The sequence below is a fragment of the Bactrocera dorsalis genome, chromosome 5 (assembly GCF_023373825.1).
Source record: "Bactrocera dorsalis isolate Fly_Bdor chromosome 5, ASM2337382v1, whole genome shotgun sequence".
Taxonomy (NCBI): domain Eukaryota; kingdom Metazoa; phylum Arthropoda; class Insecta; order Diptera; family Tephritidae; genus Bactrocera; species Bactrocera dorsalis.
This window is the reverse complement of record NC_064307.1, coordinates 46038108-46060635: the sequence shown is the minus strand read 5'-3', so window position 1 is coordinate 46060635 and position 22528 is coordinate 46038108. Positions and strand designations below refer to the sequence as shown.

General features: G+C 35.9%; 1 protein-coding gene across 7 annotated transcripts in view; it reads right to left on the bottom strand.

Annotated features, from left to right (window-relative positions):
* Positions 1-22528, bottom strand: part of LOC105233973 (transcription factor AP-2-epsilon) — a 110802-nt gene that overhangs the window by 9919 nt on the left and 78355 nt on the right. For 3 of the 7 annotated variants that reach the window (XM_049457422.1, XM_049457419.1, XM_049457424.1), the window contains 3 exons: positions 15437-15667; positions 7991-8176; positions 1452-1659 (listed from right to left, as the gene is read on the bottom strand). In XM_049457422.1, coding sequence (XP_049313379.1) covers positions 1452-1659; positions 7991-8176; positions 15437-15667 — 625 coding nt within the window. Of the gene's footprint in view, positions 1-1451; positions 1660-7990; positions 8177-15436; positions 15668-17627; positions 18283-22528 lie in introns of those variants that run through there. The other 4 variants (XM_049457426.1, XM_049457421.1, XM_049457420.1 and 1 more) reach the window with 3 other exon arrangements.

The window sequence follows — 22528 nt, the reverse complement described above, 5'->3', positions numbered from 1 at the left end:
AAAAAAAACAATGAGCATCATCTTTTTGAGCGGGTTTGGTGTGATTCTTTTGGTTTCGGCTCGTTTTATGCTCCATTACGATGATTGTTGATTTGTTTGCATGTCAAACTCTTAAACCCATTACTGATTGGCAGTTATAATGCTCTCCATGAATGTGGGATCGGAGTTTGCACGATCAAACAACCGGTTTACAGTACGGTTTGACCAAGAACGCGTTTTATACCCAAAATATCCACCAAAACCATTTTAACGGACCCGCGAGAGATGTCGAGCTCTCTTCCCGTCTCTCTAATATTTGTTTGTCGATTTTCAAGCACCATATCCTTTTCTAATATTTGCATCAGTTGAAGAGATCTCATTATTTGAAATGATTTGATTTAACCGGGGAATTTACTTACAATTTCGGAATGCTTTGAACAAAAGTCAAAATAAAACACAGCGATTTTTCAAAAGCTTCGGGATTAATTCGCGTATTTACATATGTACTATACAGACGAAAGAACATGGAAAATCGACTCCGACGCGACTCCGAAGTAAGATTAGCTAATATTTTAAAATCAAGTGGACAAATTAAAATCCATATACAACTATTGAACTACTGTTCATAAGAGTATCTACACACATACAATATTTACACCTATATTTGCATGTGTATGTACCATATTTCTGTAGCGGTGAGTATATTTTGATGAAAATTGAACAAGCCGCTTGCGTCACAGGGATGAATACGCCTATGTACGAGTGAAAGTATAAACATATGTGACGATACGTCCATTGTACATATAAATATATATATGGAAAAATGAAATAATATTTGGGGCGTTTGTTTAAATATAATTATGCCAATTAGTAGTGTGCGAAGATCGGTAGGGGTTCTGTTACACAATACCTGTGAAATATGAAGCAAAAAGGAATCTAACTCCAGGTGTGTGTTTGTTCATTCCTCTTTTATTCATACAAATGTCATCCAAGTTTCAGCCACTTTCAAGAGGATAAATAGTATATATGGTACACTAACAACAAAAATACATAAGGAAGAGTGCATGCGACTGCGCTATTGTGAACAATGTGTATCGGATCTTATTCCAATTTCATAATGCGCTCGTGGTTTCATTTCGCTGTTCCGAATTTTACACTGTCGATATTTACGGAAATTTCAGATTGTTTGGTGTTAAATAGCTTATGCTGCTAGTATAGCAGTTTGTTATAATGGTATACATATCTTAAAATCTTTATATAGTTAATCTACTTTTTGCTTTAGCCTTGAACCGAAAACCTTCATTCATTAAAATAATATTTAAACCTGTATACTCGTATATTACTTAAATACATATTAAGAGCGAAGAGAATGACTTTTGTCCTAGAGCACACGTAGACGCAAGACGTTTATATGAACAGATAATAACTGAGTTGTACTATACACCTTGGGAAACGATCATAATAATACTCACTTTTAATTAGAGGTAGATCTGACATAAATGCGACATTGTCATCTATACCGGGATTTTGGACATCATCAACGGCGTTCTGTAGTGCTTGATGCAAGGCTAAGGGATCATGTTCGTGAGCAAGTCTACCACCATGTGTGGCGCCTCCTGATATAGTGCTACCATAATCTGCTCGTCTATCTGTGTATGGGAAACCATGAGACAGCTGCGCCTGGAAACAATATTTTTGAAATTTGAATTTAAGAAATGTACACTTCTGAATTTTTGTCTTATAACTTAGAGGTACATTAGAAACATTGATAACATTTCCATGGACTAGTGCTATTAATGCTATAATTAGCTTACTATATACTATCAACACAACATAATTACTTTTAGTTTTTTGTCAGTTATTATTATAACTCTTTTCTTTATATATATACTGAAAACAGGAATACGAATTGTTGCTAAGCTATTTAAAGAAAAGATAAAAATAGTATGACATCTCTATCATTAAACTGTGTATTTTACAAACCGCTTGACCAAACCTTAATAAAATTTTACACACAGCTTCAACCCATAGATAACTTGTGATAAGTAATGACCTTTAAAATAATATCCTTATATTCTTATTTCCGATATCTTTTTATATTGAAACGAATATAACAGCGCTTGCATACCTTTGTAAGTGCCGCCAGAAAGAAAACAGAACAACTTCAGAAAGCAAACTTGAGCAACTCAACTCTTCGAAAATTTAGTGGAAAAAATGATAACCGGCGACATAGACTGGCAGTAAATCGCACTACTAACTAAAAAAGGAGCATGGACGCAGTTCTACCACAGAGATTTCAATAGGGAGGATAAGAGTCAATAGAATGCGAGCCAAATAGCCTGATGCTGGTTATAACATCGTAGACATCCCTGGACGCAGGGAAAGTAGAGACTGTCCTGAAATAGGTTGATCTTGGAAACCTTGCCCTGTAGCAATGCGAATGCGGTCCCGTGGCAAGCGAAAAAATACATGATAAAAGAGCGAGTTATTTTAGTGGTTACGCAATACGACACCTGTTTACGACCTAAATAAATAAATATAACTGATTTCATAATTGAAACGTCCAACACGCAGTGAAGAAAATATATCAGCCGTAGCTGAGAGTGTACACGAAGATCGTGTAGAGTCCACTTTGCTCCGTTCGTATAAAGCGACTTGGCGCATTTTACGTGGAGATCTTATATTGAAAGCGTACAAAATACAGTTTGTGCCTTGGTGGTCGCTCAACCTTTCCAAGCGAAATCGCTTCCCTCCATTGGCTCTTGAAAAGTTTCAAAAAGATCTGAGGCTTTCCAGCCAAATTTTGTTCAGTGTTGAGTTCCATTTCTGGTTCAATGGGTATATAAACAGACAAACTTGCCCCATTTGCAGAAGAAATTCAAGAGCTGCCATTTCGTACAGAAATATCAACGGTTTGGTTTGGTTTGTGGAACCATCGGTCCATATTTTTTCAAATGATGCGGGTGAGAACGCAACCGTCAATGGCGACCGTTATCGAGGCATGATAGACTTTTTCTGTGGTGATATGTAAAGTCTAAAGTCAATGTGGACAATCCCACTTCGATTCAGGTCTTGGAGCAAAACATCATGTCATTCGCCAATTACCAGTCGAAATAGATTCAACGGATGGGCCATCTGAGACGGAGCCGCGGTCAAGATTTGAAAGAGACAATCTTCAAAAAATAATTGCAAAAGAATGTTCTTTCGAGTGATAATAAACATTCCCCATTAAATTTGAAGTTTCTTTGTTTTTTCTTTAAAAAAGTGAGGAAGCTCGAAATGGATCATATTTTATGATTATACTAACAAGCAATAGTTTTTCATAATATATGTATAATATAAAGAAAAACTACACGGGCTTTGTGGTAGCTTGATTGTCAGAAACTAAATAAAACCATATTTGTCAGATTGTTGCAACGTCGTGAGCATTACTAATACATTGGATTATACTTGTATATTGCCTAGACACAAATCAATGTGAATGAAACTAGCTTTCTCTATATTTTATGAGTTTCGTAACGTTCAGTTTTTGGTTAAATTAAATTCATTTTCTTATTTACATACGTAAGTATGTGTATGAATGTACACATAACGCTACATATTTGCACTTATGTTTGTCTGAATGTATATTTATTTCTAAGTTTTCATATTTGTAAAAGTAAATACCCTCCTTGGCAGTATTTGGTGGAGGAATTTTTCCAAAAAGTAGTAATATCAATGCTTAAGATTAAGGGTTGCTAAAAGTGAATTACCAACCAATCCCGCTTAAGTAGCTGTGATTGTTTTGTCTTTATAAGTGATGCAACGAAGTGGTCTCGAGTCGAGCAAAGTAACTTACCCCAAAGGAAATTCCATAAATAACTTGTTAATAAGTATGAACCTTAAAATGGAGTAGGTAAAAATATTTTAACTATTTTGTTTGGAATGTTTTCTTGCAGCGCAGAATGCAGTAAACAAAAAAGTACAGCGGTCTTTATGGCATGAAAATAAGCTTCACGTCACTGCATAAATATTTAAGAACTTACTTATATATAAATATGTAATGGGTGGTTTTTTATACATGTGGTTTTCAAGAAGAAATAAAACGCATGTAATTTAATGTTACGCCCAACATAGCTTTATTAAAAAAAAATCGGGTAAGTGTCCTCAGCGGCTGGCTCGAATAAATTCCTGCTGAAAGACACCGCTTTTTGCAGTTATTCTCCAATCCTCAGGCAAAATCATTAACTATGAAAGTACAGTACCCATTGAGGTAACATTATAGTCGACTTCAGTCTTGAAGAAATATGGACCAATTATTTCCTCTGCCCACAGATCACATAAAACAGTGATTTTTTGATCATCTCATCAATGGGTTTTGGATTATTAACGGTGGCAAAAAGACCTACTCCGATAAAAGTATGGCCTCACGGAAAACCACATGTCTAAAAAAATGTTATACATGTAAGTATGGATATGTTAATGAAATTTTAAGATCTTGAGTCTATTTATCTATTATTTTGCGCGGAATCCATACGAGTAATAACCTAGTAATGTCATCTGCAGTTTAAAAGTTTTAAAAAGTGGGATGCCGCCACTTTATGGTTTAAGGTACATATTTCACAACCCTCTTCTACTTCTTTACTGGCGTAGACACCGCTTACGCGGTTATAGCCGAGTCAACAACAGCGCGCCAGTCGTTTCTTCTCTTCGCTACGTGGCGCCAATTGGATATTCCAAGCGAGGCCAGGTCCTTCTCCACTTGGTCCTTCCAACGGAGTGGAGGTCTTCCTCTTCCTCTGCTTCCCGCGGCGGGTACTGCGTCGAATACTTTCAGAGCTGGAGTGTTTTCATCCATCCGGACAACATGACCTAGCCAGCGTAGCTGCTGCCTTTTAATTCGCTGAACTATGTCAATGTCGTATATCTTATACAGCTCATCGTTCCATCGAATGCGATATTCGCCGTGGCTAACGCGCAAAGGGCCATAAATCTTTCGCAGAACTTTTCTCTCGAAAACTCGCAACACCGACTCATCGGTTGTTACCATCGTCCAAGCCTCTGCACCATATAGCAGGACAGGAATTATGAGCGACTTGTAGAGTTTGGGTTTTGTTCTTCGAGAGAGGACTTTACTTTTCAATTGCCTACTCAGTCCGAAGTAGCACCTGTTGGCAAGAGTAATCCTGCGTTGGATTTCCAGGCTGACATTGTTGGTGGTGTTTACGCTGGTTCCAAGATAGACGAAATTATCTACAACTTCAAAGTTATGACTGTCAACAGTGACGTGAGAGCCAAGTCGCGAGTGCGACGACTGTTTGTTTGATGACAGGAGATATTTCGTCTTGCCCTCGTTCACTGCCAGACCCATTTGCGTTGCTTCCTTGTTCAGTCTGGAGAAAGCAGAACTAACGGCGCGGGTGTTGAGACCGATGATATCAATATCATCGGCATACGCCAGCAGCTGTACACTCTTATAAAAGATTGTACCTGCTCGATTCAGTTCTGCAGCTCTAATAATTTTCTCCAGCAGCAGATTGAAAAAGTCGCACGATAGGGAGTCGCCTTGTCTGAAACCTCGTTTGGTATCGAACGGCTCGGAGAGGTCCTCCCGATCCTGACGGAGCTTTTCGTGTTGCTCAACGTCAGTTTACACAGCCGTATTAGTTTTGCGGGGATATCAAATTCAGACATCGCGGCTTAAAGGCAGCTTCTTTACGTACTGTCAAAAGCAGCTTTGAAATCGACGAATAGGTGGTGAGTGTCGATTCTCCTTTCACGGGTATTTTCCAAGATTTGGCGCATGGTGAATATCTGGTCGGTTGTTGATTTGCCAGGTCTAAAGCCACACTGATAAGGTCCAATCAGTTTGCTCGATAGAACCTTGTACGCGATGTTGAGGAGGCTTATCCCACGGTAGTTGGCGCAGATCGTGGGGTCTCCTTTTTTATGGATTGGGCATAGCCCACTTAAATTCCAATCGTTGGGCATGCTTTCATCCGACCATATTTTGCAAAGAAGCTGATGCATGCTCCTTATCAGTTCTTCGCCGCCGTGTTTGAATAGCTCGGCCGGCAATCCGTCGGCCCCTGCCGCTTTGTTGTTCTTCAGGCGGGCAACTGCTATTCGAACTTTTTCATGGCCGGGTAATGGAACGTCTGCTCCATCGTCACAACCCACTAAAGCTAAAATATAGCACTGGCGAATTCAGTGGGGGAAATATGGGACAGTTCCCACTCCCCAAGGTGAAAAAAATAAAGTAAGATAAAAAATATAACATAATACAGAAATTTGAAATTTTACTTGTATTTCAGAAACAAAATAAAAGATTCTCCATTTTTTAATATAATAAATCATGCTAAGATACCACTGAAGTTACAAATTGTAGCCAAGTAAATTGTTAATAAATCTCATCAGATCCGTAACTGAAAGTGCTAAATTTGAAACGACACGGCTTGATAGAGAACTTGAAATAAATTACATAACATCAGCTCCATCTGTGATTTGTTTGATTGTAACACTCTCCGCGTTTTATGCTCCAAGTTTTTTAACGTAATAGGCATCAAATATGTAGATATTTTGCTTGTACTCGTAACGCAGGGAAAGATTTCGATCTCTTTATTCAGACACGAAAAAATGGCGAAAATTTCTGCGTGAGAAACTGTGAAGAATACCACAGGGTCTCTGTTGGATACAATCGGCGAAGATTTGAAGACGCGCTTTTATAGAAAAGTATTGGATGGATTTCAACTAACTTTGTTACCTCCAAAATTAGTATGTGCTTTGAAAACCAAAAAAATGGAAACCCTCATTGACGACTTGATAGATAGAATCAAAGGCCTTTTGGATAGTGACAACGTCGTGCGACGTTTGAAGCTCAAAGGTGAACTTGATCACTGATAATGGCATTGGAGGCAGAAGCAAAGGTCAAAGGACAACAAGTTACTAATTAATCCATTGGATTGCAGAACTGCGATGTAGACCTATACCCTATAACTCATAGTTTTCTTCGCATATTCTGCATACTTTCTGTGACGAATGCGACCTCTGAATGCTCTTTTTCGACCGTGGAAACGTGGAAAAACAAATATGCTTCAAGAAAGATTGATCGGCCTGGCGTTGCTGCACACGCTTCATGGCATTGAAGTTACTGCAGAAAAGTTCTCGAAAGACTATGTCACCCGAAGGTCTACGATTTATAATGTGTTTTTTCCTTTTAGTGGGATTTGATATTAGAAGGATGATTTGTAAATTTTCCACCTTTATATTAATCAATTGTTTCAAGTAAGTTTAATGTTGGCTCCTTGTTCGAAGCTCATTTTCGCACCGATAACACAAACTTACTGACACTTAAAACGCAATAACTTCACTTCCAATCGAAATGTTATGAATTTATCTTTGGACAATCGATAAAGATAGCAGATTCTAACGCACCAGTCGACATATAGATGGCGCCACCAGGGGGCGCTACATTCAATGTTTACTTTGGAACGCACCTTGTATATCGGTAAATGTGTGAATTATTTTAATAAAATTGAGGAAGTGTTTTTCTAATAACGGTGCCCTTTTGTGTTTAAATTAGATAAAATCATGTGAAAGTTTGCCCATATAATTTACAAACCTTGTGCGACTAATAGTATTTCCCTGATTTTGATCGTTGCAGGTTTCAAGAGTATGAAAAGCTCGATTTCACCCGGTTTTAGCTCTTCCTTACTTCTTCATTCCAACTTTTATAGTTTATTCATTGAGATTTTAAGGTTTGGAGTTCTACCTAGAACTGATGACTTTTGGCAAAATGGCCAAAATTTAGTTAAATTCTGGGGACGAATTCAACTATTTGTGATATAATTTGTTATTATGACTTTTAATATATTCAGAAGGATTACCGCTGTTTAGAAAGTGGATACTTAACTAATTACCAAATGTCGTTGATAAGTAAAATTACTTTGTTATAAAAGTTAGGCGTTAGCGTAAACATTCTTTCAAAGTTTATTGTGTTATATCATTAAGAAAATATTTGAAGAGCACTTACCACATGGCCTTGTAGCTCCGCTTCTCTATGAGATCTGTGTATACCAAGCTGATCTTGAGTTGTTCGTAAGCCCGCTAATTGGTTATAGTGGTGCAAAGGGGCATGGTGTAGTGATGATAACGGTTGTCCATATGGATCTGTACCCAAATATTCTAAAGCTCCATGGTTCTGTAAATATGCAGGTACCTAATCAATATTAGATTAATTATGTAATGCCAAATTAACTCTCATTTACTATCAGACTACCTTATTATTAATAGTATTTTAATTATTTAAAGTATAAAAAGAATATCTATTTTCACTTCTACTGCCTGAAATATAATACGTATCATGTTTGTACTACAGTGTAATCTAACATTAATTTATACTTTGGTATAATATAATTAGACCACAATAAAGCATAAAAGCAAATGTATAATATAAGTATAACTATGGATATAAATTTTGAATACATTTTCTATATACTGAACAGGGTATATTAAGTTTGCCACGAAGCTTGTAACATCCAAAAGGAAACGTCGGAGAACTTATCTAGCACTTAGTCCTACCATAAATTCTGTTACAAGTTTAGACCATTGAACTTCAAACTATAATACATTTTTATTAATGTTAATTTAGTTCCATAATGTGGACATTAAATAAGCGGTATGCAATTTAGCTTAAAATGATCACATATTCATATTTGAAAAGCCAACTTTATGAGTATGTGATGGCTATTTCTGAGAAACGAAAATTGGTTGGTGAAATTTTAGTTTGAATGAAAAAAAGAAAATTCCTATGTAAAATGTATGGGAACCTGAAAAAAATAGCGACCCCTTAGAGTTAAGCTACAACGCCTGGCTTTAGGGATGATTTTTTGTATGTCAATCACTAACATTTGAGGGGGTAAGAGTTGAAAAATATTCCAACATTTTTTTTGAAGCACCCTACTGACCACAAACTGCAGTTCAATGGAGTCAACGATGATCATCCAGCCGGCCAATTAGTTATGAAACCAGGAATATTACTTTTTAGCTACTACTAAGTGATTTTTGAACCTTGCTGGACGATCCAATGCTTTTCATCGTAAAGATGATTTATCAAACCTTTCCAGCTTTTGACCCAATTTTAACACCTTCCCGGAAGTGAAGAAGCGTAACGTCTTTATGGAAGACTCCTCGCTAAACCATTACAGTAGCTGGATAGTGGTCATGTTGAACCCTTGGATTGACATTTATTGCGTCTTTGGAAGTTTTTGAGTAGATTTTGTGGTTTTGCTTATTAAAAACATCTTTAACAGTGAACTTTTTTGCATGGCCGTTGACCGCGGAATCGGCGTCATGCGCTTGTATGCAGAATTTTTATATTTAAGAAGATATCTTCATGAGATTTGGCACGAACTGTTATCTAAAGCAATAGTACAAACTCCAAAGAAATTGTTCAGATCGAATCATTATTGTATCTGTTGAGTCGAATTTGCTTCAAGTACGTTGTTAGAAGATGACCCGTTGACCGACGGCTTTTATGTGGAGATTATGGCTAATGAGTCTTGAACCTCAACATAATATTCTCTTCTCTAAGTGGATTTCTGAAAATGTGTACGTGAACAGTTTTTATGGATGAATTGGTTCAAACTATTCAAGGACGACCAGTTTTCTTTCTGACACCAACTCTTGACGTTTGGGAAAATGATCAATATTGCGGTAAATAAATATTCGATTTGTGGTCTGAATAGCGAAACTTAGCATAACAGCGGCGCAAAGACAGCGCATTAGAAACTTAAAGTTGATTGGTCTTTACAACCATCACAGATGTTTTATTCTTATGCTAAGTTTTGGCTAATTAGATATACACAAAACTCGTATAACCGAACTCTGCCTAACGACCTGAGATGTTTTGTCCTTTTCTCCCCAAGGATAGCTGCCATACAAACTGATCGATGAAATTGAATGAAAACTTCTTTATTTGACGAGATATCTGCACAAATAAACAACACAACCTTCCATTCAACCTGTCCGAAAAAAAACGGTATAAAGATTTTTCATGAGCACTTTTTGAGATGACTTTCAGCTCCTTCAGTGAATTTTGTTATATATCCCTTCGATCGAATGAAAATGGGCTACACGGAGCGTTAATTTCAGTTTGAGGAACAAGAAAAAACCACATGGAGCCAAATATGGTGAATGCGGTGATTGATCGATGGTATTCATTACGTTTTTGGCTTTAATTCGGTCACAATCGTACCCAGTTTTATCGAGACGAGTCGAGCAAGAACGCGTCTCATACCAAAATATCCAACAAAATCATTCGAACGAACTCACGAGAGATGTCGAGCTCTTTTGCCATTTCTCTAGCACTTGTCTAACTTTCAATCAGCATATCCTTCACTTTTTTAATATTTTCATCAGTTGAAGAGGTCGAAGATCGTCCAGAACGAAGCATGTCTTCAACGAACTCTCAACCGTCTTTGAAGACTTTGTACCATACATAGGCTTGTGTTTTTGGTAAAACTGAATCACCGTAAGCCTTCTGCAACATTCGCAACGATTCCGCACACGAAATTTGGTTAGAAATACAAAATTTGAGAAAAATACTTTGTTCGATATTTTTATCCATTGCAACGCAACGCACCACTGAGGTGTACCGACTTAAACAGCTGCTGTAAATAAACTTGTTGATAGATCGCGCTCATATTTGGCATAGTAATTAAGGAATTTAGCAAAATACCTTTTTTTGAAATATCATTTACCTGGGTAATTTTATGGGAATTTGATTACAATTTCCGAGCGCTTTTTTGTTTTAATGCAATGTATACAGATAAATCTAGTTATGCTTTACATATTGCTAATAAAAGCTCATTTGAGCGTTTTACAGATTGCATTTCGAATGTTGACCTCGGAACTGAGTATAAACCGTGAAACAGTCAGACAAATTTTAACCGACGATTTTGGGATGAAAAAGTTGTGCGCGACAACGCGCCGTGCCACACAGAGAGAGAGTGGCAGAGTTGTAGAATAATTTTCAAATATACGGTTTTTATGGAATCAGTCTCATTATTTAACTGTCATACCTCGTATAATACATATAGCTTACATTTTAACATAAGATTTAAGCGATGAGCTTCGGGGACCAAGTTCTTACTATTATTATGTTATCGGTGAAAATTTGTTTATTAAATGTCACAGGGTTTTATAGAAATTAATATAAAAGGGCGTAGCGTCGTCCATCTTTGGATGAAAAACCTATGTTTCAGAAACTAGTCGACCATCCTTATATTACGGCCTGAAAATGTGCGAAATCGAACTACAACCACTCTTATTTCCGACAAATCACAATTTTAAATTTAATCTGGTTCTCTCACCTCAATCATCAGTGAGCATATTGGAATTCAACTTTGCACAATTAGTTTTTTCTAACGCACTTTTCAAAATTGTCAAAACCCGATATAACTTCTCTAGCTCCAGATATCGGAGATATGCCTATCGTTGACTTTAGACACGTAGCCAGGATATAGTTTCAGTAGAGACCCAAAACTTGGGGGAGGGGGAAAAACGCTAGTTGACAAAAAGTAAACAATCAAAAAAACTGTCATGATAATACGACTGAGTATTTAGCTTGCATCCAGCCATACAATATAGCCTAAACTTTATTTCATCTGCGATTGAACAAAAATTTCAAAATATCTTTTGATGTGTACGCATTTCTTCAATTAACAGATTTCAAATTAATTTTTGTTTAATTCAAATGGTAAAATTTATTTACCTCTTGATAAAATTAAAAAAAAAAACAGTAGCACTGTTTGACCTCTACTACACGGATTACGATTATAATGTTTTATTTTAATGTAGGTACATACATATATGCAAGTTCAATGAACGAACAAAAGTTCAAATCTTTTAATCCATTGTTCTTCGAAAGATTTACAGTTTACGACAGTTTGTACTGTATAATATTGATACACACCATCTAGTTTCTCTTCCCTAACAGTACTTTTTATTTTGGTATTTTAAAAATGAAATGAAAAAATGATGTTTGTTCATGCTGTCTTTGTATTGTGAATTTTGGTTCATTACCAAAATCGTGTAACTTCAGAATGAACAACGGTTGAGTTTTCTACTTCCGGAATAGCCTCCATGCGCGTAGCGATTCACGTTTAATATTTTCAATTGACTCAAAACGGTTTCCCTGAAGCAGAAGATTGAAAAATAGGCGAAAAACTCACGAAGAATCAATGCAATATGCGACGGTGTATTATAGTGGTGCAAAAATCAAGAGTTGTCGGCTCATAATTCACTTTTTTACGAATAGCTTCGCGTAAACTACGCAAAACTCATTCGAAAAGAGTTCGGAATGAACCACACCTCGATAATCGAACAAAACAGTCAACATAACCTTGATTTCTGACATGATTTTGTGGATCGGCTCACCTTTGCCACGATATTCGGCCGATTGATCGTCTGTTTACTTGTCGTTAGCATAGATACAAGACTCATCGCCAGTAAGAATACGTTTCATGAGATCATGGCAATCGGAAAGCACTGTTTCACAAACGTTAACGCGACACTGTTTTTCAAAAAAAAATTTAGTGACGATGACAAACAATTATCACCGAAGGTCTTTTCCAACATTCTGAACCTTTTGGCACCAGAAATTTGATACCGCACACAAAATTTAATGGAACTTCTTTGTTGAATAATTTCACTCATCGTAAAAATCGCCGAATGCTCTTCATGTAAGTACTTCAGTTAGACAAGCGTATACTAAAGACTAATTATTATTTTGATGTGACATTTGGCACAGAGGTCACTGCGAGAATATCTAAACGAATGGATTTTCGCGCGAAATTCAATTAAAAAGTCTTACTATCTTTTGCTCACTGCAAACATTTGTATGAAAATACAGAGGGCGCTAGAGTCCTCGGGAAAGAACAAAGATAATCAATTCCTGATAATATTATTGCTTTGCCGCAATATACCACTGGTATATATAGTGGTTTTGGAAATTCTGGTTGACTTTAAATCGTTTAGTAAATATTGGGTTGTCAAAAAAGTCTTGCGGTATTTTCGTTAGTTGGCGCTGAAAGCGCGTAGTTCTAGTTTTATTCGTCGCATCGGGTCATGCTATACCTTTTTGGAAAGCTCATTTCACGCGCTAACACGTGTTTGATTGATTCTCGTTTCTTCTAAGTCGTTCGTGAGTTATAGCGTCGAAAACATGAAGCAAAATAAAGAGAAAATACGGCATATTACAGTACTACTACGATAAAGGCAAAAATGCATCTCAAGCTGCTAATAAAATTTGTGCAGTTTATGGACTCGATAGAGTTTCCATTTCCACCGCACAACGATGGTTTCAACGTTTTCGTTCTGGTGTAGAAGTGGTCGAAGATGCGCGACGCTCCGGAAAGCCTGTTGTCGAAAATTGCGATAAAATCGCTGAATTGGTCGAAAGCGACCGGCATAGTAGTCATCAAACCGTTATAAACCATTTGAAGAAGCTTGGAGTCACTAAGAAGCTCGATGTATGGGTGCCACACGAATTGATTCAATAAAAATACCGTAAGACTTTTTGGACAACCCAATATATACCTTACATAAGAATTTAAAATTTTTGGTTTCATACGAGAAATATCGCTCAATAGGTAAAAGATATCTTAATAGAAAAATTAATCAATGCAGTATTAAAAGTAATGGAGTCTTTATCTGTAATATAAATTCACAGATTCGTCGAATAATTATTTTTAAATACCTGAAAATATATCACTTATCTTTGAGCCTCATTGCGAGAGTATAACTCTTCGATTATACTCGAAATTAAAAATTGTGTGATGTTTACTCAATTTGATCGTGATGCGATCTATTTTCAAATTGTGCTAAGAGTATTTGTTTGGATCAGTAAAGTATTTTATTAGGAAAGAACTTTTATCTGCAGGAAAAAAATAAGGCGATAAGAAATCCTTTGCCATAAAATTGCGCAACTCTTTATACATAAAATTTTTTTGTTTATTTCTATTACTTAATAGGTAATATGACCTAATTTTAGATACTACCATTGGTTCAAATTGTTTCTTTTGCAAATAATTTCTTTAGATATAAGTTCATGAGTTGTTGCAAGATCCTTTTGATTCAAGATCGATCGGTAGAGATCCAGAGAGCTCTTTACCCCCAGTAAGACTAGCTTCTTCCTAGTTGTGTGGGTTCTTACAGGACATTGCCCTATCGATACATCTCAACACTTCATTATTGATTATCGAGGGCAAGCCTTAAACACTTGGGAGCTCACAATTTCAGATATACTATTGTGCTGGGGAATACAAATAAAAGGCCTTAGCAAATATTATTTCTTATCTTTATATAAGATCGGATGCTGGAGTTTTATAGTAGTTCATGTGCGATCCATTGATCAGCCATCGATCCTAACCTTACCTGACGTCTCATAACCATATTCGAAAGATTTTAGGTGAAAAAACTGTATGTTGTGGAGCTGATTGTGAGATACATAAAAACATACCTACTTTGCTTATTGGAAGTTATTAATCAGTATATGAGTATAGCTATAAATAATAATGCTAATAATAATAATGTAAAATATATGTATATAATAACTTATATAACAATCTTTGTCACTGATTATTAAAACAAGAAAAAACGTAAACTTCGGCTGCACCGAAGCTAATATACCCTTCACAGGTGCATTTCCTTTAGTAACTATGTGTTCAGTTTGTATGGAAGCTATATGCTATAGTAATCCGATCTGAACATTTTTTTCGGAGATTATATTATTACCTTAAGTAGTAATCCACGTCAAATTTCGTGAAGATAGCACATCAAATGCGAAAGTTTTCCATACAAGAACGATCGGAAGTTCGGTTTGTATGACAGCTATATGCTATATTGTGCCAATCGGAACAATTTCTTCGGATATTACATTGTTGTCTTAGAAAATAATCTATACCAAATTTCGTGAAGATATATCGTCAAATGAGGAAGTTTCCCATGCAAGCATTTGATTCCGTTCATTCAGTTTATATGACGCCTATATGCTATAGTTAATCGTTCTGAACTATTTATTCGCATATTACATTATTATCTTATAACCTGAGCCAATTTTTGTGAAGATACATTGTCAAATTTGAAAGTTTTCCACACAAGAACTTGATTCCGATATCGGCAGTTCCGACAAATGTGCAGCTTCTTGAAGACAAAATGACGTTTGCAAAATTTCAAAATGATATCTTAAAAACTGAGGGGCTAGTTCGCATATATACGACAGACACACAAACGGACGGACAGACAGACAGACAGATAGACGGACATGGCTAAATCGACTCAGCTCAACTATTCATTTATATATATATACTTTACAGGGTCTCCGATGCTTCCTTCTGGGTGTTACAAACTTCGTGACAAACTTAATATACCCTGTTCAGGGTACAATAACTACTAAAATTACAGTTACATGTATTACCTGTTGTTGGGGCGGACTTTGAGTTGAATGATGAAACGGTGGAGGAAAGTAGGGCGGTTGGAAATCTGATTGAAGAGATTGGTGATGCATTGTTGCTGCAGATCCGTGTGTACTGCCATGGCTACCGTGTCCAGAAGAAGGTCCTCCACGGCCACTGTGGCCACCCGTGTGTGTAGTGTAAGCAGGACTACTGCTTGATAACCCCAAGCTGCCATGACTAGTGAGGCGTTCCTGAAAAAAGTTTTTATTACTCTTATAGTATGTTGAAATATTTGTTTCATGAAATAAAAATATTATGTACAAAGAACGATTTATTTCTTCCCATATAGAAAAACTCATTAGCTTTAAAAGATCTTACAATTTTCGGATAATGACACCTATGTATAAATGTATGTATATTCGTGGGTAGCTATGTACTAACGGGTGAACCAAGTTGAGGCACTTTAATAGCATTTTTTGATATATCACACGTGGGTCGTGTTAAGTGTCATATTATTTTTGTTCAGTATTGTTTGGCATTTCATCGTGGAAAGACTTACTTCTGAACAACGTTTACAAATCATTTAACTTTATTACGAAAATTCACGTCCTGTAAAGAATGTATTTTTCGCGATTTGCTCAATTTATGATCAACATAATCGGTGTATTGAGCGTACTAGTCCCACCCCTAACAATCATGAGACCCAGCATTCTTTATTGGATAATATTCGACTAAATAGTCCACGTCCGGCACGCTGTTGAGAATGTACTCGAACACCATGGAGAGCCAATTCGGCGCCGTTCGCAGCAACTTGGACTGACGTATGGAACGGAAATACAGCTTGTAAAAAACCGAAGTCGCTCGACCCTCCGAAATGACATTGCTTCGCTCTATGGGCTCTTAAAAAATTCCAAGAAGATCCGACGTATTCGAGCAAATTTTGTTCAGCGATGGGCTCAATTCTGGCTCAATGGGTATGTTAAAAAGCAGAATTGCCACATTTGGGACGAAGAGCAACCTAAAGATAATCAAGAGCTGTCATTTCATCCAGAAAAAACTACGGCTTGATGTATTTTGTGTGCCGGTGAAATCATCGGTTCATATTTCTTCATGATGATGCCGATGAGAACGTAACCGTCAATGTCAACCGTTACTGCACCATGTTAACCGACGATTTTATGCCTGAAATTGAAGCTCGTAATCTTGGCGACATGTGGTTTCAACAAGACGGCGTCACTTCCCACACATCGTATCAATCAATGGATTTATTGAAAGAACACTTCGGCGAGCAGATAAGTTTTGGGCCGGCCAATTGCCCACCAAGATCGTATTACATCACACCGTTATACTTTTTCCTGTGGGTATAAGTAAAGTGTAAGCCCTATGTGGACAATTCCGCCCCGAATAAGGTCTATTTTTAGATTAACTTATATTTATCTTATTTCACGGTACATGTCTATTAAAAATATGTAAATTTAATGCTCAAAAACTTATTTTTTTTTCTTGAATTCAAAATGGAAATTCAATAGTATTTAAAATTAAAATCAGCTACTTGAAGAATCTCAATGACTGCGAATACCGTTTCAAGTCATGTGATGATACCAAAATAACAGAACAATAAATTATGTTATTGCTGTCCTCCTGTTTTACATAAAAAAACATTATTATAATGCCTGTAAGCTTATGAAAAGTGATGTTCCGTTATTTTGCATTTTAGGTGACGACTATTATTTAGTTTTTAAGTTCTATTGCACCAATCATTATTCGCTTGACTTCTATTGTTATCAAATGTACAGAAAGGTAAAAAAGAATGAAAAGTGAAGAATACTCCGTGCTCAAGGCGCCCAATATTTATAGCTGTAACTATTATTACTTTATAATATAAATTAGAAGCAACAACTTTGTATGTGTGAACGTGTCTAATTTTTATGACTTAAGCGAAATCGAAATTATCGGCTGAAATGATCTGTAGAGGGTAGTTAACATATTATCTATCCATATTGGAGAGCAAGCAGCAGAGACGCGCGCTAATTCCCTTCGCCTAATTAAGAAAGAGATTTTGAAAAATTCTAATTTGTCGAGTGTTTTTAAATAAATAACGTAAGAAGATACGATTTCTTGACGTTTTGCACGGTTAAATGTTTTCCGTTATTTATAACCATAGATTTAAATATAAATGTAATTATTTATTTTAATTTTTAAGAGTTTTACCTGCGCATTTATAACTGTGGGCATGTCGATATAGGCTAAAGTCATATTCACATTGTTTATTTTCAATTCAGAAACTTAATTCAACACGTTTCTTTAGTATTTTTTTAGCATATGAATTTTGCTATTGGCACTTAATAAAAAACATTTGCATAAATATGCGATATAAGCTTAATGGATTAATAATTTAATAATATTTTGCTCATAGCCACATTAAATTCTCACACTTATCTCGAGTTACAATAACAAGCACATTAATTGTATAGACCTAATTCTTCGTACAGGAGGAAATAATGCGACACGATTCCACCTTCACGCATTACGCGGCAACTGCGAATAAGAGTGCGTTAAAAATATTTGCCTTCTTACACCGCTTAGCAATGAAACAGGCCAAAGTTGTCCAAACGACGCAAACGCGTATTTTGCATTTGAAAAAAATCAGCAACTTATTCTACGTTATAGCAAAATGTAATGATAGCAGCGTGGTATAAGAACCATAGAAGAATGGTGAGTTGTGAGCTGTGAGTACGCGCAACACACATACAGAGGTACACGACGGCTTGTCTGCTTATCCCGGCAGCACTGGCTTGCCAAAGACCAGAGTCCCAGCTCGTTTGGCGCAATAGTTCGCAGCGTTCATCCACTCGTAATATTCGGGTGTTTCGTGTTGAAATTTAACTACCATTAACTACTAACTGCGTGCGCTGCTACGTGTAACGCGAAAGAGCGGCAAATGTGAATAGAGCACACTCGTACACAAATACATTTTGTGGGCTTTATACACTTATACAATAACACATACATATGTACATATTACTTTGCTACCGTACGGAGATAAAGTGACAAGCAGTAACAAAATGATTCGATATCATTAAACAAATTCGTCAATTTCTCCCGAGGTTAAGCACATAATCCAAATTTTTATTGCTAATATAAGTATAAGTATGTATATCGCTGGCGTAATTATATTTGTAGCCATAAATAATCAATAACGGGGCAAGATTGATCGTGAATTGTTTGAAGGTCAGAGGCTAAAGTATTGTGATACGAGCAGATGTCAGTCTCTGAGTTAGGGCGCTAAGGTTAACCGTGCGATTCTGTAACGTGAGACAGTCTCAAGTCTCTAAATTTGAGATTTTGAGTTAGAGACAATTTTTGAGACTTGAGATGATTTTGCTATTCTGTAAGTGACAGTCTCAAAATCTATTACATTTCATTATTCAGAGATGTTTTTACACTTGAATGAAAATAAATATGTCGATAACAAATATTAAATTTCCTATAGCATAGTCAAAAAACATAATTATCAATAAAAATAAAAATATATGTTGACTTTGTTTCATAATATTTACGAAATTTATGTAAAATTGATTTATTTTTCATATTTTCGTGTTTGAGTTGCTTACAAAATATAAAGAAACGACAATCGATTAATATCTATGATGATCCCTATTCAGTATATTCAAAATGGCAGACAAGAGCTCTTTTTAGTTTTGTGACCTGCTAACTACCAGGTCTCAACATTTTGAGACTAACGCTAGAGACTGTTTAGTGAATAGCAACTAGTCTCAAATTGAGACTTTGTCTCAAAATGTCTCAAATAGAGACTAGAGACTGGTTACAGAATCCCGCTATAAGAATTCGGATAAGATTATATAGTATATACATATTTTAATCTGAATATTAAATGATATAATATGTATAGTGTGTATATATGTAAGTACGAATGTTTAGTGAAATTCCTCATAACTGGTCGCACACCGTTGCAGTGTTTTCGACTGGCTAAGGGGCAATTCGTATATGGGAGTGTGACAAAGGTTAGGTTAGGCTAGTCTGGTAGGCCAAAGAGCCACGCATAGACCAAGTTTGGACCTTTGCGATACCAGATTGAGTTCAGTTACTAGGTCCATGAGGAGTAGTCAATCTTTAGGATGCCTGCGCGTGAGATGAACAGACTCTGTGGCCTCACTATCGATACTTCCTGCAGTGCATCATACCGTGCGGACCGCAAATCTTACAGCGTAGTCTTTCCAATTCGGAACAAGTGCACAAGTGATGTTCCATTGTTTCCCTGGTGCCTTGCTCTAGAAATTTCCTGTAGTTTTTTCGATTTAGCTTCTTTCTGCGGACGTATGTCGCCACCAGACAGTGGCCAATTAGTATTCCGTCTCTTCTATCGTGCACCAATAAAAACTTTATGTACTTCCGTTTTATCACCTTTTGGAACTTATTTTCCGCTTATAGGAATTGCTCTTGTATGAAAATAATAATGAAAACGTTGTGTTCATGCAATTTGTCCGGTTATGAGAGATGTATGGCTATAAGGACTGTTTGTTATGGGTAATTTCACTGATCTCAGCATTTCATTAAGTTTTATATATTAGAGAACTATTTACCCGTTTTTAATCATTTTCCGCACAATGGCACATTATTACCTGGAAAAGATATTTGCGTAAGCTTTTGTTACGATGCTTCCACTGGTAACTAATTTATTCATTTCAAATTGAATAAAACGGTTCAATTGAAAATTGTGTTATGTGAAAACTAGGCGTCGTGGTAGTCTGATTTTACCCGTTTTCACAGCGTAATGTGAAAATGTTAGGATAATGTTAAGCACCGACTTTCGTTGATATTGGTCGAGTAGTTCATGATATATTAATTCTCACCGAAAAGTTAGAATCCATTCCGTGGCATCACTGCAGTGAAGTTTAATGCTTTTGGCGTATTTAACAGATAACATCATTTTCACTGACTTGTGACACGGTGCATTTTCTTGGTGAAACAGTACTTTTTTCTTCTTCAAATGTCGACGATTTAGTCCTTTTTTTCCTTTTTCAAGTTATCAATAAAAAATATTCCATGCGCATCCCAAAATACAGACGTAATAACGTTTCCAGCCGTCTTTTATGTTTTCCGCACTTTAGCGCGTATTCATCGTGTGCAGTTCACTCGGATCACTGCCAATTGGACTTCGGAGGGAGCTGATGGAGCCATGATTTATCTATTACGCTTGAACATCTCCAAAACTGTTCCGAATCATCAACTTGTCGTTGTTTTTGGTCAAAAGGGAGCTCGCGGGGCACCCACTTTGCACAGAGCTTTCTCACACCCAAATATTTGTTAATGATATGACGAACATTGTTCAGTTGATATCTTTAGAGTACCTGTTATCTCGAACATTTTCACTGTACGGTCATCTAAATTATTTTTGGAATGTTTTTGATGTTTTCGTTGGTAACAACTATCTTTGGACGCATTGAACGTCACGTCTTCGGTGCTTATTTCATCAGGTCCAAACTTTGCATATCAATCCTTAATAGTTAATTTTCTGGGACAGTTTCTTGAAACTCGTTATCAAACAAAATTTTTTCTTCAACTGTATTTATTCAAAAAACAATATTTTGTCAACACACGAAATTCCTTTATTTTTATTTTTTTTCTAAATATTTAACAAAATTTTATCACTCAAATAATATAATTCACACATTAATGATCCGGAAGCTGTCAAATTTATACACATGTCTTTTGAAGGTTAGGGTTACCTAAAAACACCATATCGATTCAATTCTTGTAGCGCCATACGGCGAGGGACTTTTCGATTGACCTGTTATTTTGTGAGTTATCTCACTTATAGTAGTTTTCAACATTCAATGTAATATAGTGATGGACGTGGTTAACATCCACGTCTATATCATCATTAAATTAATGGATTTCATATAGAGATTGTGGGAATAAAAGGATGCCAGTTTTCAGAGAAGTCCAGCCATTATTTAATACCTTTAAAAACGAAAACTCTTTCTGAAATCAACAGCATCATTGCCAGGCGGTTTTGTCGAAATTTTAGTAAATTTGACACGGATATTTCCAAACTGGATGTTAAAGATGACGTCATAGAGAAATCATTGAACAATTTTCCATTTTTCGATTTAACGATTACATGTACATTATCCACGCACTACTAAAATGTATTGCAACTTGCTTTTGCGTTCGCATATACATACATACATACATACTTAGTTGTATGATTACTTGCGAAAGTGTAAACTTCGTACCCTTCAGCAAACTCGTATTTAACAATAGCACAAACTGTGTGAAAGGAATAGTGATAATATTATCAAAATGACATTTGACATCCTGTAGGAAAGCATTATGAGCTGTTTTCTTTGAACTCTAGCCAGTCCAGGAAAATATAACATTCACTCACTTCCGCGAATCGGTGCAAGCATTATGTTTTGCAATCATCGATTTTTTATTCATATGGGCATGCAATCTACATATTTACAATATAAGATTTTTGGGAAAAGTTCAAATCGATGTTTGAATTCAATTAACGTAACGTGTATTTCTGAACAAAGTGCCATAATGTCTGTCGCGACATTTTTGTTTTGCACCAAATTCAAAAGATTTATTGAAATGTTGTAATATTTGAACGTTTAGAGAATTATATAATATATTATTTTTATGAGTTTTATTTTTAATACAGACGTTAACGAAAACTGTTGGGTCAAGATCAAGAAACTGACAGAAACCGAGTTTAAAATGGCATATAAAGCACTATGTTAATTAAGGGGGTATTCTACTCCAGAAATCAAATTTTGGGCAGTTTTTTGAATTTTATTTAAAAAAACCAAAAATATTTTTACTATCCAGTTTTTTATGGTGTTTTTATTAATATCTTAAAAATACAGAAAAAAAATTTTACAAAAAAATATTAAAAATTAAAATACAGTGTAATCCGGTTATAATGGACTCCACGGGACCATGTCAAATTGTCCATTATAACCGAGTGTCCATCTAATCAGAATATAAAATTTTTAACTCAAAAAGTAAATTCAATGTGTTTTTTTATTCAAGCAATAAAGTTTATGAATAAAAATACAAAATTAAGAAAATAATAAGTTTTA